Genomic DNA, 19988 nt, shown 5'->3' with positions numbered 1-19988 from the left:
CTCTGAGGCAACGAGCCGAGAGGAACGAGAGAAGCAGACAAAGCGGCGCACTGCTTCTCACACAGCAGAACAAAGAGAAGAGGTGCATTATGGGAGTCTGAGCCTTGCACCGCCACTGACGCCATGCTGGATAAACACACAATGGTACAAATGCATGAATTGAAATGTAAACACATTAGCCATTGATGTAATATGTAATGCAATCAAGGACATGATTAGTATATAGACATCTGGTTTGACTTATTTTCGTAAAAAGTCTCATTACTTAAAAATTTTTAGGTACATCAGAGATGTCCTATTTTTAGTGCTTTATCTCCTCTACCTTCATAAAACCGCACAAATGCAAGAATATGTAAAAACTAATTCAATCGCAAATATTGTGCACATCATACACAAGAATACTACACCAGATATATAGTATATGATTAGGGTCTGTCTGTCATAAACTCAAAAACAAAACAGAAAACGTTCAGTAATATTGACTTTAAAACAGAGATAAGGAGAGAGTAGCGAGAAGGAAGCCTGTCTGAGCGGCTATAAGGCAGACAGTGCTGGTACAAGAATGGAAACGGCCAAGAGAAGGAAAAAAAACAAAAGCGAGAGACAGCGCAGGGAGGAGAGCTTTCTTTGTAGAACACTGATACAAGCAGACCAGAGTTGAAGCAGAGGGTGAGGAGGAAGACGAAGGGAAGAGGGCTGTTTGATTATGGCAGGAATTCAGGTATGAGTAGAGATACTAATCTCTGTCTGTCTGAGTGTTGTATGTGTTTCGTTGTACATCTGACTATGCGCATATTTGCATGTTTAGTCCTTTATATCATCTTTATATAATTATATCATTGTATTGCATTTGCCCTCTCAGGCAGCTAGCTCATGGAGATACAAGTTCAAAGGAGCAAAGATACAGGGTGGCAGCGCAAAAACTATTTTTTACCTTTCTCAGCTTAAGTGTCAAAATTTCAAGGAAAAGTATGGAAAATTGTAAAGATATTGGCTTTTAAGTTTTCCATCTATCCTTTGACTCCTACATACTTCCCCCTTTCTCATGCTCTCTTTTTTTCCTTCTATTTCTCCTCCTTGCTCTCTCTCTCTCTGTCTCTCTCTCTCTTCCTCCGGCAGGTCTGATATACCAGAGCTGCAGCTGAACTCTGAGTAGCACTGTCTCCGGGAAAAAACAAAGTGATCAATGTGAGAAGGCACGGGGCGCTCATGGACAGGCCAATCAATGGTGGAAAGAACCTTGCCCAGGGCCTTATGCAAATGGAGGCACGTCGCATAACCTCAGGAGTGAACATGCGCACTAGATCAATGGGACGAGGGTAGAACCTTACAGCAAGATCAGCCTCAGCCAGTAAATATGTAATGATGAATCCCTCTAGATTTTACTGAACTCAAATGAACTTCAACTAGCTCTGCTTCTTATATCACAAAGTGGCAAAAAAAAAGATCCCTGTGTTGAAGAGGTGGGGTATGGGGTGGGTGGGGCAGGACAAGAGAGATCCTTTGAGCCTTTGCACAATGATGCACTGAGGACAGATGGATTTTTCACTTCCTTTTCACTAGGGAGGAAAAAAAAATAGGAAGACAAAAAGGTGAGAGGAGACTTATGAATAGTCACCTCAACAATACTTGTTTGAGATGTAATGATTTTCAATTACGTCACCATGGCAACATCTGTGTGTGTTTTGAGGAACGAAGGAGGAGAGTGGGTAACCGTGACGACCTGGTGAAAGCGTGCTCGACCATTTAAAACGATGGATGGTCAGACCGAAAAAACTGGATAGGGCAACCTACTCAAAATGAACAACATGACATTAACTAATGTCCTTATATATTAAAGTGTAATATTGGTGTCAGCAAAAGGTATCACAGATCAATTAGAAGTAGTGTACGACTTGATTATGTACAAGTAAAGGTGGTGACGGGGAGACTGATGATCATGCTATTGCATAACAACTTTTCTCACAGTAAGCAGAAAAGGATCGACAACAACTTACTGAACTGGTCCTGAAAAAAGACAGATAGCTGTGAACTTTAACTATTGGTTACCATAGAGAGAGACAAAACAGAATGATAAAGATAAAGATACTGGCAAATAAGTAAAAAACATAAACAGAGAGACAGAGGGACTTTTGAACTGATGATGGAAACCACAATGTGAGGAAGTGATCGTGAAGTGTATTGACTGCTCCTGCGTCAGAGCTTGAGGTGAGAGTAACAGCTCCATGTCTGTCTCTGGCTGTTGAGTACACTGTGGGAGAGTTCGATCAAAACAAGATACATACTGTATATCCCCAGGTTTTTATATAGTGTGAAAATAAAGGTGATGCATTGAATTGCCCTTGGTTGTTGGCTATGTCTCAGATGACCTTTATAACCCTTGACCATTCAAAAGAATAACAAAAGTTAGGGAAACAAGAAATAAAAAACAAACATAAAATGTACTGAAACACGTAGTCTTTTTTATCTAGTTATACTTGCAGTACTCCTGAAATAAATTTATGGGAGGCAGCTGTTAAAACACTGAACACAAATAGAATATAGCATATGGAAAGTTACTAAAAAGGAGAAAATAAAGTCAACTGATTACAATAATGTGCAGTGGTAGTTGTAGTTTGTAGTTGTAGTGTATATATGCTAGCAAAACTGTGGGAAAATATGGGGAACCTTCAATAAATGCATGAACATGAAGCGACTGAGTGTGCAAGCCCGTTCCTCACAAGAAAACCAACAGTATATGTCTAAAATTCAGGCTGGCAAAAACGACCTATAGATACGTTTACGCCATCTAGCAGCCGTAGTAATTATGACTCAGGGAAATGACAGTTCAGATGACGTCAATATAAGGTGACTTGATAAGATGATTTTTGCCTTGTTAGGAGGAAGCAGGTTGAGAGGATGGCTAGATAGATAGTTATGTTTCCAACTGGGAGTCAGGATATTTTTTAAAAAAACTTTAAGGAAGTATAAACCACGTTTCAAGTGATCATTTTAACCCAAACCATGATTTGTCTCTAACCCTAACCAAGTGGTCATGGTGCCTAAACCTAACCAGACCTTAACCACAGCGTTGTCACACCACAAAACATTATTGTTTTTTAACGGTGATTTGTAACGGTTTTGGAAAGCCACAGTGCATTACTACAGTAGCTAGATGATATAAATGTATTGGTAATTTTTTTCCAGCCTGAATTTTAGACCTATACTGTATTTTTTTATGAGGATGTGTTGAATGTGCACAAAAAAGACATGCTATTAAAAGTCCGTATCTTCTTGGAATCTTTTTGTTCATAGACAACAACACCACTGATAACTAATAAGCTAGCCAGTTAGTCGCTCAGTGACTCAAACAGCGTGACGTATTGAACAATATGAGGACAGGAAGATGCTAGCTGCACATAGAAACATGATGAAGCAGGGAACTGATTACTGAGTGGACAAATAGGATCCGCTCTGTATTCTAACACAGCATGACAGATTCAAGACTACAGCAATTTTGTACGGCTTCTCAGATTGCTTCCCTCCAGTTCATTGAGACATTTGAAAGCAACATGACTGAAAAGAGGAATAAACTGTATGTTTAATGTTAAGAAGCAGGTATGTCTTGATTGTCCTGCAAGTATATGGCAATAAAACAAGACCAAATTAAAAAGAAAGGCAATTAAAAAATCCAGCAAACAAAAAATTAGAACCCCTCACACAAAATCAATTTCCCTTGATATTGTAGGAATAACACAAGAGAGACAAGAGGTGAGTAAAGTATTTTCAACCCCCCCACTCCTCCCCAACACCACAAATGTAATCTAGAAACCAAAGATGCTCCTGAAACATAGAGAGAAACACCAACAAAGGTGAGAATAATGGCGTCGTATTGAAGGGAATACTTCACAAAGCCTATTGTGCGAGTATCCTTTTCAGGCAGCAAACCCGCTGTAATTTGGTCTGCGTCATCTGCCTCTAGTCACAATGCAGCACTACAGCTTTGAAATGGATGGCAAATGAAGGCCATTTGTACATAATCACAGCAGATAGAAGAATTCAGAAGCCCTACAATGTGTTGTTGAGGTGGAAAGAAAGACCTTGGTCTATCTGTGGCAGCCAGCGCAGCTAAGGTTTGGCAAGGGAGGTCTTTTTTCCAGAAACAAGCAAATCAATTCAAATCAAATCAGCTTGCTAGCCGTGACATTTAAACAGTTCAATTTACATCCTTATGTTAAGAGAAGAGCCGCTCTCTAAGATGCCTATTCATTCACAAAGAAATTAGACGTCTATATTTCAGCCACTTAATGGAGCAAATATGCTGTAGCTGTAGTGAGGAAGAAACCATGTCTTTTCATGGTGTACAAAGGGCTAGGCATTGTCTGTCATTACGAGTGGAGCACAAAAACACAGAGAGGGATAATATACATAATATAGACAGGACTGGAAAACAGTACCATGCATGATATGCATGCATTACCACATACACGCACACGCAAGAGCGTACCAACACACGTGCACATGCGCAAACCCACAGTGGTGATGGTGTATGTCCTGAGGGCTTCTGTCCTGCTGTGCAAGCTGGCAGGCACTTTTGTCATGGTGGTCCTTTTGTTTCACATCAAACAAAACACCACAGCTTTGCATACGGCTCCACTAATTTCTGCTAGTGTGCCCCAGCCATTTATCATCGCCTCTCACCCTCTCCTCCTCTCCTCCCCTAACGTGACTCTGATAGCTGCTCTCCACCAAGTTGTTCTGTTTAGGACGATACAGGCTTCTTCAGGCTAGGGCTGACACACTCAGTCATCCACACATGTATACATGCACACACACATACACTCAGGCAAACAGAAACCCCTACAATACGTGTGCACCCACTTGCAGACATAGAGAGACATACACACAAGTGCACATCAGCACATGCAGACAGACATACACACAGGAAACTGCACTACTACCGCACCGCTTGCAAGCCCGCCAGCTATGGAGAACCTTGAGATAAAAACAAACCTTCTCTTCATCCCCTCCAGAAGCAATAGACAGGATAGTACGCAGAGTTTCGAAGGCAGGCAAGACGTGCATATAACATTAGACGAGGGGATTTTCAGAGCCCGTGTACGGACGTTTTCACAGCCGGGATGATTTTGTCAACAAATTAAAGTGACTTTTTTCTTGTGTGATGATGAACTCAGGTGAAGGTTGCAGTGGTCCTTGAAGAGTATTTGAGATGGACATAAATGTGGAACTTAGTTTGACACAGTTGAAAGGAATACTCCAACATTTTGGGAAATAAACTTGTTTGTGCTTAGACTGGTATTTAGATACTGTAAGAGGATCGATATCAATTTCATGTCTGTGCATTCAGTAGAGAGATCGGTCCAGGATGTGTTTAGTCTAGGTAAGCACAAACATAGGAAGCAGTGTTGAGATGGCTAATTTCCGACAAAAGAGAAAAAAATGCTACTTCCAACAACTTCAAATTTGTCTTATTTACATTTTGTGTCGTGTTTATTAGGAAGCTAGTCACCGGTCTATCCAAAAGTCAGCTAGGCTTTGTTAAGAGCTTAAAAACTTACAGTATGAGAGGCTGCATGTGCATGTAGTCACTTCTCCCAACTGTCATTAGTCATTAAATACCATAGTTCCAGTCATGGATGGATAGTGACACAATGGGCCCCTGGACAGAGACATGTAAAAGGTCTTCCAACCCTGCTACATAACAGCAGGGCATGTCAAGTGAAAGAGATGCAAAACAACTACAATCAAAATTCTACAGGTGAAGCTGGACTGTCAGGTGCTGTTCAAAAACTACACCTGAACTTCAGTATTAAGGTCACACTGGAGATAAAGAGATGCTGTCTGACTCCTGTCCAAAGTTTCCTTCCACAGCAGATCCACACTGACTGTCATCTGTACAGATATTATACTAAATACTACTGCACAGAGCACACTATACAGAATATTATAGGAAACCATCAGAGGAAGCTTGAGATGCAGTTTATATATTCTTGAAGCAGAGCTGCTATTTTATTTCAAATTGCTTTGCTAACGTTACTTTATTTGAATGAATGTTATTGAGGCCTCAGCATGCTGTGCAGCTGTAATATGAAGGGGAAAAAAACAAATATTGGAGTAGATTTGGCTGGCAATATTGAAAGACTGATCAGGATCAGTTGCAAGAAAGCATGACCAGAACATCCCTACTTTTAACTGAGCTCTGTGACTTTCCAACAAAAAATGTTACAGTCACTTGAAATAGAGGCTCTGGTCCAGGGGACCCCTAACCCTTTGGGCCTTTGGGCCCCTGGGCCTATGCCCAGTAGGTCCATTCAGTAATCCATCCATGGCTCCAGTGCATACGGTACTCTAACTGCACCTTAAACCGTAATGTGTCATTTTCTATTTCTATACATTTTATATACACAAGCAGCAAAATTTAAAAATTACAGTGAGACAAAAAAATAAGCATACTTCCCTCAATGTATATATTTTGTGAAAAACCACTAAGTAATGGAGTGGATAATAAACATTACACAACATTAAATAAGTGAATTAAAAAAAAAACTGGATGCCATTAAAGAGCATGAGTGAAGCTATGAATTTCTATGTCTGAGCTCTATTAAATGATAAATTAGGATTAAGTACAATAACAACTAAACACTTCTCTAAATTGTATTCTACTCTATGACTTGATGTCCATGTAAATGTTTGTGATTTTCCAGGGGCATGCTGTAAAAAGGGTGAGGACTAAAATCAGGAGAGTTTGCACTGCGTCATGTGTTCAGCGAGCTGTTACCATGCCAGTCATGAAGCTGTACAGACCACTGCCAGACCCAGAGTCCTGCACAGAGGGCATAATTGGCACTGTCGCTGCCCTGAGGGTCTCCACGACTGGGAGAGGGAGAATCAGGAGGGCGAAGGAAATGAGGACACAAAGGACTACATAGAGGAAAGTGGATTTTTAAGTATGGCAAATATCACAGTGAAATGGTTTGGTATGTACAGCAACAATGAATAAGGAGTGAGAAACGTGGAAACTGAAAATGTAAAGAAAATTTTAAAAAAAACTGTTGTATTGCAAAAGAGATGCAATGGGCTTGTTTGGAGATCTTTCCGTGGTAAATGAATAAGAAATCTTAAACAGGCAGAAATATAAGCACAACTTACTTTAACTTACTTGTACTTTAGCTTGTGAATCTGATTATGCACGAACAATGCACAGCATTGTTCGACAGAAATAAGCTTGCATCTTGCATCTTCCCATACTGTACTACATTAAAAATTCTAATTTAGTCTAAGGACGCTGTATCACAGTGGAGAAATTCAATCACTTTCTAAACTCCAAGCTATGTAAAACTAACTTCTCTGACTCACACTGATTCACCCAGCAGTGTTTCATCTTTCTCATCCTCCACACACCGGCATAGTGATGAAGTCCACAAGGAGTGAAGAAATCCTCCATATCTGTCTGTCTCACCTCAAGCATCTCTTCCCACATCTGACACCTAGCCATAACGTGCACACACACACACGCACGCACGCACACACACACACACACACACACACACACACACACACACACACACACACACACAACCACACATGATAGAGAGAGAACTAGCTATATTCATTATAGATTGAAACAGATGGCACTATACACAAAGTGCACAAAAAGATATGCAGCAAGCATGTACTGTATGTATGTGGCGTGTTCATAGAGGACACTTAAATCTGTAATCATGTTTTTGAGGGGCTGTTGTGGCGGTTGGCTGGTTGTCTGGTTGGCACCCACACATTTGTGTACTGGGAGACAGATGCATTCTTACGTAAGACCTTATATAATGCTGCCCTGTCCTATCCAATAAGAGTGCTCCTTTTTCATTCTGTGAGCGGGAAGGTTAGTGCAGGTTAGACAACCCTTCCTCAACACAACCACCACCACCACCACCACCACCACCACCACCACCACCACAACCACCACTTCCACTTCCACCCCCAACTTGTGGCAATGAAGAAAGATGAAAAGACAGGCTGAGCAGAGGGAGAGATAGAGGCAAGGACCTCGTTCTGTATGATCCTATCCCTTCGGTCCCTTCCTCTCTATCTGGTCCGTTCTGGGGGGAGACTTTGTGATCAGGTGAAGAGAGGATGATGTGGACCTGGAACATGGCCAGGAGCATGGCCAGTATGTAAGTGTCATAGAGAAATGCAGAGAGAAAGAGAGTACGCAGGAAGGCTAAAATATCTTGGACTTATAGGAATACCGGGTTCAAAACAAAGTGTTATGATTGCGGGACCAGGACCCATCTTCCATTAAAACTACATAGCTGAGAGAGACACAGAAGGAGGACCAAGAAGGAGCGGGCTGACCAAGCATGAAAGCAGATGTCAGAGGAGACTAGAGACTCCAAGGGAGAGATAGAGAGATGGCAAAAACTGCAACAGTGAACTGAGATGGATGGATGGATTTCGTGATAGCTAAAGAATGATAGAGAGGGTAAAAGGGCAAAAAAGGTGGGGGCGAAGCAGAGAAAAAGCGAGCAGCCTTCCCCCTGCAGCGAAAGCTTCTCTTTCTCTCTTGCGCTCTCATTCAAAGGCAGTTAGCTACTCTTTGATGTATCTATAATTAGTCAGTACACACTGTGAAGTGTTTTAAAAGAAATCAAATTGCAATGAAACACTTGAGTGCTCCAAACAGGGGCTAACATGCTCCGGAGCAAGGGGAGCGAGCAGGAGAAATTAATGGCGGGCCTTTTTGATGTGCTTGATCAGAAATGTATTTATTAACTGCAAAGGGGAGTAGTAATTAACCCACAGACAGCTTGTTTTCTCTGGGTCTTCTCATGTGTCAAATGGTTCATCCCGCAAGGCTCCACTCTCCACTCGCCTGCTCATGCGCACACACCTCCCATCCTGTCCCGCTGGACCACTTTCTCCTCAATTAAGTAGACGGTGTGCATGTGTATGTATGTCTGTATGTGCGTGAGTTTGTGCATGTTTATGTGTGAGGGAGTGCAAAACACAGCAATAACAAGTGAGAAATATATACTGGTTGCTTTAAGTCCCATGTGTATATTTATCCGAGTATTTGTCCGAGTGCATTTGGATAAAAAGCCAAACAGCCTTGAGTGGAATACTTTATATAAACAATGCTCCTAAACAAAATCTATACTGCAAAAAATGATGATTGATTGGACAAGTTAACAATCAACTGCTCACTGAAGACAGAGTTGCTGATAGGTACAGGTGGGTGGATGACGGAAGCTAATAAAAACTATGAGTGTGTATATGTGTTATTTTCGGGTTTGAATAGGTGAAGAAGGAGGACTGAAAGACAACAGAAGCTGAGATGGCCTCGAGGGAAACCTGACTATGGTGTTTTCGAACACCCTGTCACTTAAAGTGAACACAAGGATCTTTCAAGTCTCTGTTTTGATGTTATTGTCCCCATAGTGCATCTGCTATATGCTACGTATTTATATATGCATACACTGTATATGAGTGTTTTAAGAGGGTTTTCACGTGACAAGGACATCACATAAAAGGAAGCAGTTAGAACCTTGTCGAGGCCTTTATACACAGAGAGAGAGAAAAAGTCTGACTTAAACACAGAGAGACAGAAAGATACCAACAGAGAGAATAGCTAGTCTTCGTCACACAGTGAGAAAGCCCAAGAGATTGTGAGGCTGTCACGGACAAAACACTGCATGAATATTTAGCAGCCAAATTAAAATTACAAAATACTAAACAAAAAAGAGTAGGTGAAAGAAAAAGAAAGAAAATAAAATATTCCTGAAAACACCAGTGGGACAAGTGCCCACCTTTAATCCCCCACTAACCATATTCTCATTGTGTCTCCTCCCTCCTCCTCCTCCTCCTCCTCCTCCTCCTAGGAAAAGAGGAGAGATATGTCCTAAATAATATGGGATGTGGTGAATATAGCAGTAAATCCTTCAGATCAAGAAACCAGCTGACTGGCAATGTAGCCAAGCTCACAGATCATAGAGCGGCTTGCAAACACAACTTGCACAGCGTGTTACTTTGCAGAGCTTAATACAGTGCAGTTCTTTGCAGTAACAGTATTTTAAATGCTAACATGGCTAGCGCTGCATGTTAGCAATAGGCCGGGAACTTAGCCAAACTAGCTACATACAAGTGGTTGCTGCAATTTCAGAAGCCAAAAATACAAAAACTTTAAGTTAGAAATTACAAAAATTACAACTAGATTTTCTTCTTCTTTTTTATATCAAGCTACAGAAAGCTACTGTATGCTAGCATTTACGGGGAAAAATGTGCATTCATGCTTTATGTTACTTATATGCAAAAAGGTTTTTTTTGAATGATGGTATCCTTGGAAACATGTGACAAATAAAATGTGATGGTTTCTTTGCAGTGCCAAGGTAAATTAAAGTTATCCAAAATACTATGAAATGATTATTAGTTTTTAACATTTTTCATTGTTCTTAAAATGCTAAGAAAGGAGCTCAAACCCAGAGTGAGGACGTATCCTTTAAGGGGCACATTAACTGCTCTGTATGTTCTATTGTTACACACATTAGACTATAACTCAACAACTATGTCTCCTAGAAATTGCACTTATATAGTACTAATTTAAATAAATGTAATGTCTAGGAGACAAAAGCAGCATGTAGCAACCTAGTATGATGGCAACATTAACTTCCCCACCATCAACCATGACTCCTAAATGCTTCTCTGTTTCAGTAAGAATAACTCGCCATGATTGTATAGGCTATCTGCACATTGAAGCGTAACTATTACATAACTCTAGTCATTAAAACACTAACAGAAGAGAAAGTGATGATCAATATGTGATGCAGAATCCCATGAGGACATCACAGTAAACCAAAGACTAGAAAATAAAGCATTAACCTCAGAAGTCTTCGTATAACCCGCAAAAGACACACTACAGGCCCATTTAGCTGAAGGGTGCGGTTATAAAGCCAAGAGGCTGGCCAAACTTTTATTTCTGCCCTCCCATGTGCACCATTAATTCCTTCAAATCCACCTCTCCCTCACCATCTTTCAACCTATTCTCTCCCTCCTTTAAGGCTGAGATATCTGCATGCTCTGCCACAGATCTAGTTTAACAGTACCACTGTAGTTGTATTGCCATCCCTACATTTCTTTATCCAGCCCTCTGTTTTCCCCTCTTTTACTCCTGTTCTTGATGTGCAGAGGAGGTTGATAGTGCCCTAGGACAAGGATGAACCAGATTGTTTACAGAACCAGTACTTTTTCAAAGAAACTAAATGCTATTTATTTTTAATTGTTCCACCATGTTTCACACACTATCACTCTGCTGCCTGTTTCCCTGAGGTTCCCAGTGTTGGTTCTGCTCTGCATGTTGTTTTTTGCACACTAACATGTTTGTCTGCATATACGGGTGTTAGTGCAGCATGTTCTGTGGCGTTGCAAACTTGAATCTGAGACTATGTGAGTGCTGGAATATATAATTTCTCCTTATGTGAGTGATCGTGCTGACATGAGCCTATTGTGTGTCTCACTGTGTCTTTGTGTCGGTGGGAGGTAGGACGGATAAGCGGAAAACTGAAACACTCACCAGCTCAACGAAAGACAGCCCTCCATAGCTGTGGGCCACGATGAAGACATTCTTGGCTGCGGCTTTGGACACAAAGTGGTCCCACACGTACAGCACGTGTTCCTCGGAAGAACCATTTTCCTGCAAAACAAAAAAGCCACTCCAATGTTAGATGCATAGCCAAAAAGACTAACTGACGACAGAAACATTAAAGGCTTGAACAAACTCCAACTAACACAGTTGTGCAATTACAATTCATTTAAGGTGTCAGAATCCAGCCAATATCAGTGAAGCATCAATATAGTTATCAAACTCTTTGAAATGTAGTGCTACAGCATTAAAACCTGCACCCGAGGCCTGCCAAAAGGAGGGGGGTATAAAAGAGAAACAAAAAAAGTGGTGGTGGCCTGAGGTGATTTCTATAAAGAGCCACACTTCAGTGGATCAATAAGTCTTGCATATTGCAAATGCCCTAAATGTAAAACTCAATAGGCTCGGTGACGTAACGTTTAAATCTTAATTTGTACCCCATTGCTCAATCGATGGCCCGTCTATACGCCAGTAGAGGCATAATGGGAAGACGCTTGGGGAAGGTCAAAGGAAAAACAACAGCGAGGGCATATATACATAAATATACAAAACACACAATCAGGCACATTATTGCACCCATGCATACACACACACAAACTGCCCCTCATCCGCATGGACACAGTCTTACAGTTCACACACATGAGCAGGAACAAACACATGTGACCAGAAGACATGTTTAATTAACCAGAGTTGTAAGCACTTATCCAGGGCTGGAGAGAACAACAGTAAAAGTACAGGCGAGAAAAGGGCATCCGTTAATGAACTTGTGACATTGATTCAAGAATTTGATTTCCTATCAAACTGTCTGGTTCACAATAGGAAGCAACAATACATTCCCACAAGAGGGTTACACCACACATGGAGCCCTGTCGACTGGAAACACCTGTATCCCTAGATCACAACACCACACAGTATTTATGATAGCACCATAATATTCACACACACACACACACACAAGCACACACACATTTCTCTTAATTAGCATACAGATCTATATATATAAAAAAAGAATATCTTGAAATAAACAAACACATGGCCTATAGAGAATGGAACCTCATCTGTTAATTGAGTGTCAAACGGTTTAATGTGACTCCAAAACAAATAATTAGTGATATGAGGTGAAGGACAGAGCAGGTGTGTTAAGAGACTATCCTGTTAGTATCCGTAAATGTGTTTGCATTTTACAAAGTAAGACAGTATATTATCACAGAAAGATAATTACTTCAATATTCGCTCTCTTAAAGGTGGTAATTGAGGAGACAGTGAAACACACACACACACACACACACACACACACACACACACACACACACACACACACACACACACACACACACACACACACACACACACGTTAAAGAAAATATGGTTTAAACTTCACTTTTAGAAGAAAGTAAGGCAGCTTGTGATTTGACGGGATGTTTTCGCTTGCACGTATCTGTGTGTACAACTTTGTGTGCAAGTGTGTGCGCGCTTGTACTATTTGATGATGTGCTGATGTGTGTTTTTGTTGCTGTGTTTGTCTAGAGGTAAATTAACCTGTCAGAGTGTTTGTGTTTACTGCTAGATTAGCATGAGGGGGTTGTAGTGTCAGCACCCACCGCCATTCACAGAGTGTGATGCAAGAGCAGGCAACTCCGCTCTGCCCTGCCCTTCTGCCATCGGTGCATGTGTGCGTGTGTATGTGTGGGTTTGCCTGTGCGCACGGAGGGGCTGGCTGAAGCAGAGTTGTCTGTCTGAAATGCTGTGACATCAAAGTCCTTTGAAGTCTCCCTCCTCTCTCCTCTGCCATGTCACCCTTCATCTGTGAAGCCCATTTCATTAGCCTGCCTCCCTCCCTCACTACTTCCATCTCCTCTACCTTCTTTCTCTCTGCTGATGCCACCTGTTCTTCCTCACGCTCCTCCGTCTCCAGTTTTGTCCACTTCTCCACCCACCCCTTAGTGACAACGCCTGACATTAAGACACTAGGTGCTACTGTACATTACAAAATGATGTCTGTGTGACATCCACTTTTAAAGAATCTATTTATTTATTTGCTAAAAATATTTTACATTTACATTTTAAGATACATATATCGCACAGTTGATATCTTCATAAAAACAGGTGAGTGGTCCAATTCTCCTGACTCCATCACCCCACCTCACGCTAACACACACACACACACACATTCTTTGTCTTCACCCTCAGCAGCAGGCAACAGAGTGACTGACTACCTGGCATGGCAGTGTAGTGAATTATCTAAACAGCATTTGCATATTGTTGCAATTATTTCCTGGGGTTAATTAGCTGCAGTGGAGCACACCGCCCTGTGAGACCGGCTTCCTGTCACCAGCTCTCACACAGTATCTTACCTTATTTATTTATTTCCCACTGTTTGTGTATATTTGTCTGTGTGTGTGTATGTGTATGCTGTGTGTGCATCTGTCAGCACTGTCAGAATAGTGTCCCAACTGCACACCTGTTGCCAGCATCCTTCAGCCATGACTGTCAAGGGACACTGAGGATATGTACTGTTTGTGTGTGTATGTGTGTGTGTGTGTGCGTTTACCGAGTATATATGATCCATACTGTCTCCTCAGAGAATATAAAATACTCTGCACTCTAGACAGTCTCAGGACCAGACAGTCTCCAGATGCTGACAGCTAAATATTATCAAAAAGAAATAAAAATGTGCAGAGAGAACTAGAGAACTAGAGATAAATAGAGAGAGAAAAAGAGAAAAAAGGGTGAACCATACACACACACACACACACACACCTATGTGCATGTAAACAGAATTAATGTGCATTTATTGTCAGTCATCATGAACTCCAGTGCAGACAGCTCCCTATAGTACAATCGTCTGTAAGTACTTACATCCCACAGCCTGTGATTAAAGTGATATACGTATACTCAAAGATTGGACAGCTCAGTCAGTGCAGCAATGAATGCAGCCAAACACATCTTTGAGCAATATACAAGGGCTACTATATATACATACATCCACATTGAGTTTTTATACAGCTCTAATAGCTGCAGTGAGTCAACTTACCGAAATGTAGTTTTAGCCATCTAAAATTCCTTCTACCCGATGAACAGAACGCTGATTATGTGTTGTGTGTAACTTACGTCACCATAAGAACTGCTGGACAACCTGCTACGCAACATTGTGCATGACTATCTACCCCACTTTTAGTCCATAAGTGTTTCCAACTGTTACCCCTTTGTTGAATGTGTTTGCCTTCCACTGTCCAGTTTCAAGATTTTGTTCAATTTAGCTCTTTCCATTACTTGCACAACTCACAACTGCATGCACACACACACTAACAGGCATATTCCAGTGTATGCACACAGATGCGCGTGCAGACACACTCTCCTGTTTCTTCAAAAGTTGTCCGGTCCAATACTTGCCCTGTGTTTATTCACTGTAATGAGAAGCAGGGAGAGGAGAGTGGAGGAGAGGAGTGTGCTGCAGCCAGAATAACAGCCCCAACGCCAACACAAACCCAGTGTCTGACCAACACAGGAAACAATGAATCTAACAACATCAACACACTCTGACAAACAACCACTTCAGACCTCCCTGCACCTCCCTTCTGCTCCTCCTCCTCAGTCATCAAAACCACACAGGACTAGAGAACTTCTGAGGAGGCTGGAATCTCTAGTTGGGAGATGGTGAGCAGTGTGGACCGGAAGGAATCTAGTGGATAAGAGCCATTATACTTTTTACACTCAGAAACCTTTCAGTGGGAGCCAGCAGTGTCAGGACAGTGTCACGGGATCCCTAAACAACTTTATTGGGTTTGGGCAATGCTGGTTTCAATCTTGCATGAATGTCAATAAGTATTTCAATGTGTTAGAGCCAATGCTGAAATGAAATTAAAAGTAAAACAAACCTACATCAAATTACACTATTACCCCAGAGTTGCTTCCAAAGGAAGAGGTAGAAACAAATTACCCAAATTAGCCTCTCTCACTTTCTCTCTCTCTCTGTCTCTCTCGCTCGCTCTCGAAAATGAACACACACACCCAAACTCTAAATGTCTGACCGATCTCTCTCTCAGTCCCCTTCTGCTCTCAGGCCACACACTGAGTAAACCCACCAGCAGGCCCAGTCATTATATTCTTTAATATGTCCTGATCAGCACAATACAAGATTGCTTTCATTTGCCCCAATGATTAAATATTAAATAAGCAATGTATATAATTGCATGTTTGGTATTAGCAAAGAGGTCATTAGATTGAGTTAGTCTGTGTTTGTGTGTGTGGGTGTGTGAGTGTGATTGCGTACACGTCTCTGTGCACACAATTAAAAAACGGACCTCAACGACACCTGTTTGCAATTGCATTCTAATCAATGTCTAGGACGTGTACTCCTTCGCCATCTCCTTCCCTTTTTTATCCCCCTCTCATTTTTTTTTCTTTCTTTACCCTCTTTTAAGGCAGACAGAGAGCTGAAGTTAGCTAGAAGCTGTCTGGGAGCTGATGGGTCTGCTAGAGTGGGGGTAGAAGGTATGGAGCAAATTAGTGGCAGAGATGGGAAAATAATGACTGTGGCATTGTGGGTAATTAGCAGGTATAGTACCTATGGAGGGTTGGGAATATAATGATGTGAGAAAGAGACAGAGAAAAGGGAGAATGAGGTGAAAAACATGTGGAAGACTAACAAGAGGGGAGAAACTGTGTGTGCACGTGTGTGAGAAAGAGAGGGAGAGAGAGAAATGTATGTGTAGGTGTGTTATTTGACTTTGCAATAAGTGAGTGACTGCGAGAGAGCAGGAGCCAGAGAAAGGAGAAATACTATAGTGTACGTGTCATCCCACGTGCAGATTAGCGTTCACAGACTGTATACAATAAAATAGCATGACCTTGGTGGGGTCAGTCTGCTCTGACAATATTTGCCAGGGCATTGTTTCAAATCAATAACTCATTAACAAAGTACAAAGGAAGTTGCTGTGGGTTTGTGAGATTCTTTATTAGAAAAGAGCGGCTGCGGGCCAGAAAGGTCATCGCTGTGACATCTCGGCTAGCCTCGCGCCGCTGCCCGGATTGTCAGGTGAAATTACTGCGAGCCATTAATTGACATAAGGCAAAGGAGAGCGGGCAGGCAGACAAGGCTGTGTTTGTTCCAGGATGACCCTGAGGTGCTGTGTGTGTGTGTAAGTCTCTGTGTGTGTCTGTGTATGTCTTTATTCGGGTCAGCCTGTATCCACAACAGGATTGTGTGCAGAGAGAGAGAGAGAAGGAGAGAGAGCTCAGTGGGTGGGGAGGTGTGAGGGAGGGCAGGATGGATGTGTTTGATGGTTGACCTGACTAGAAGATTGGGAGCAGGGATCTGAGACCAGCTACACTGGTTCTGCCTTGAGCAAACACACAAACACACAGGTATGCCAGCACACACATATGCTATGTACTACACATAACACAGAAATGCTCACGCGGACTAACAAGTTCAAAATCTCACAGATTCACTCCTATTTGAAACTTTGATAAGTCAAATGACACTTATACAGTTAATTCAAATACAAGAAGATAAAGCCAAAGTTAAAAAATGTCACACGTCACCACCACCATTAAAGGGTAGCTCATAAAGACATGCACACAGGTCAAAACTTTTACTCTCCCACACTGAAATACACACCAAATACAAAGATGGCATCTAGCCAATTTGTTCTCTGCTGCAAGCAGGTGAGCTGCCCTCTAGCCCTGGTCATTGACCTCTCCTCTGACCAAGTTCAGGGGTTAATCAAGTCCCTACCTGTCCTTGGATATGCTGAGCCTTACTTCTTGGCACGATCACAGGTCAAAGGTCAAATAAACCCTGTCTGTATAATTGCTTGTGGGCCACCAATTGGGGCAAAGGGGTGAAGGTGACAAAGAGCAAAAGAGCCCAGTCCCATAGAGAAAAACTGTAGCGCCATGTCGAATACAATTACCAGTGTGTGTGCTTGTGTGTCCATGTCTTAATGTTTATAATCAAGTTTTGGTGTATGCGTGTGTGTGTGTGTGTGTGTGTGTGTGTGTGTGTGTGTGTGTGTGTGTGTGTGTACATTAGTGAATCCTCAGGACATTTTGTAGTACAGTGTGAACATGAGGGAACAGGACATCATCTGCTAAACACAGACAAGAACAAGGGTCTCCGCTGGCCTCTGTGGACAGTTGCAACTGGGAGTAATGGGTCTTGGAGAGGTAGGACCTAAATAATGCTGCTTCCTTTAGGAAACACACTCTACAAGTCTTATTTTAAACTGCTAAGAGAGTGTCTTACATCAATGCTAACCAGAGCGAATGGTAAAAAATGGTTTAAGACAAGGGATTTAAACAATGCCTTGAGTAGAAACACAAGCACACTGAAGTGCCCCAATGTTTTCTCCATTGTGGTGTTATTACTCCAAATGAACAAATATAGGGAAAGTGGATGTGATGTGACCCTCTCCAATCTCCATCATACAGATATCTTATTTTTGAAGTTGCACTGAAACTGAATATAGTAGGGGGAAAAAGAAGAGAAGGAATAGTCCCAACCTGCTACTTCAAAATGCTATAGGAGTGAAGGCTTCTCTGTCCAACTCTATGAACGTTTAAGTAACGTTCAATGTGACATGTTAAAAGGAAAAGCATAAAAAACTAAGAGAGAAAGAGAAAAGTATTCCAGTCATTTATAAAAATAAGTGGTGCTTAAAGAAAGGCGAAGCTCTGTTTTTTGTCCCCTTTGCTCTTTTTTTTCCCTTCTTCTTTCCAGGGCCTGCTGGCCTAATCCCAGCCAGCCAGCCTTGGGTGAACTCTTTGGAAGCTTCTTAAGCCCATGAATGTGCCTTTTGTTCCTGCCATTCCTCCGCTTGGCTGACAGAAAATAGCTAACTGGATTACTGCTAAAATTCAGAGTAAAGTGAACTCCCAAACTTCTATATGGCAAAGTGCTAAGAAAGCCCCCCCCCCCCACCCCACCTCCCACCCCCCACTCACCCCTCCACTATCCTCAACAGCATCCCTCCGATCAGACTTTCTATCCTTCCATCCCACCCTCTGTGCTCTCTCCTTCTCTCCCTCCTCCATCAACATCCCCCTAAACATGGCCCAGTGGTGTGTGATCTGGAGGAGAGGAGAGAAGAGGGATTAGATAAGGTTGAGAGGTTGCACACTATGAACCCAAGGCTAAAAAGTAAGAATCCTAAAAGCAGTTTAGAGCTTATTAATGTGTGTAAGGAAGCGTATTAATCAACTCAACTCTATCAGGGACTGGTGTGCATGTGTGTATGTGTGTGTGTGTGAGTCTTTGTGAGTCGATGTAATAAAAAATGAACACATATTGTAATTGTATGGATCTTATTGGTATAAATACAGAGTATAACAGGTGTTGATTTAAGCTTTTTTATATGATGTCAAATTTTATTATATTAGAGGGAGTAGAGGTATATATTTGAGAGAGTGTGTTACTGAATGGCTGTGTGCAGGTGGTCTGGCAGCTCAGCGGGAGTTAGAGTGTGAGGTATAGCAAATAAAAAGGTTTGTGTGTGTGTGTGAATGCGCGTGTCTTGGGTGGGTGTTGTTAAAAAAAGATGAAAACAGCCCTGCTAAAGACGTTTGATTTGATTCACCACCCACCCCGACTAACAGAGGTAAAAGAAAAGGATACACACACACACACACACACACACACACACACACACGTACACACACACACACACACACACAAATGTCAAAACCTTAGTTCTTTTTCCACCTCCTTTACTCTTTTGTCTGCCAGTGTGTGTGTGTGTCTTTGCATATCTGCATGTGTGTATGTGCGTGCTCGTATGTGTGTGACAGCTTACTCTGAGGTGGACAGAGGCAGAGCAGTGGAGAGTAAAGCGGTGCAGGAGGAGGCGTGGACGATAGAGGCGAGGTCATACACACTAACATCCTGCTGACTTCTGGGTCAAAGGTCAAAATTCAAGGGGCACCAACACAGAGCCAACCTGCTCACTCATTAATCTTTATCCTGAGTCTTGCAATCCCTGCATCTAAGGACAAGTGTATTTGGCTGGAAAATCTAAACCTTCTACATGACCCCTATTTTTCTGGTTAATGAGGATAATTTTGTATTAGCCTGCTGGTCTGAAAAATATAGACACAGAAAACATTTTTTTAACCATCTCTCTCCTTTCACTGAATACTGCACTGGTATCAATTATTAGCGTATATTAAACAGAAAAAAAAGTGACATGGAAATAGGCTGGTGCGGTATTTTCTTAAATCCTAACTCATTATGTTGTCTATCTGTCCTGACCCCCATCTCATGGAGTTGTGAAAAGCCAAGACCATTTAACTGCACAGTATTTCTAAAGACACACCATGGCTGTATATCGCCTTTGTCTCAATGCATCTGACCCTG

The 19988-nt window shown here is 41.8% G+C and overlaps 1 protein-coding gene across 3 annotated transcripts in view; it reads right to left on the bottom strand.

Annotated features, from left to right (window-relative positions):
• fam172a (family with sequence similarity 172 member A) overlaps nt 1–19988 on the bottom strand; it is a 151688-nt gene that overhangs the window by 69975 nt on the left and 61725 nt on the right. For all 3 annotated transcript variants that reach the window (XR_006406618.1, XM_044369283.1, XM_044369290.1), the window contains one exon: nt 11564–11683. Coding sequence is in view for 2 of the 3 variants with exons in the window: in XM_044369283.1 (XP_044225218.1) it covers nt 11564–11683 (120 nt within the window). In the remaining variant the exon portion in view is untranslated. The remainder of the gene's footprint in view (nt 1–11563; nt 11684–19988) is intronic.

The sequence above is a fragment of the Thunnus albacares genome, chromosome 2 (genome assembly GCF_914725855.1).
Source record: "Thunnus albacares chromosome 2, fThuAlb1.1, whole genome shotgun sequence".
NCBI lineage: Eukaryota > Metazoa > Chordata > Actinopteri > Scombriformes > Scombridae > Thunnus > Thunnus albacares.
The sequence above is the reverse complement of the archived record's forward strand: the minus strand, read 5'-3'. Positions and strand labels throughout refer to the sequence as shown.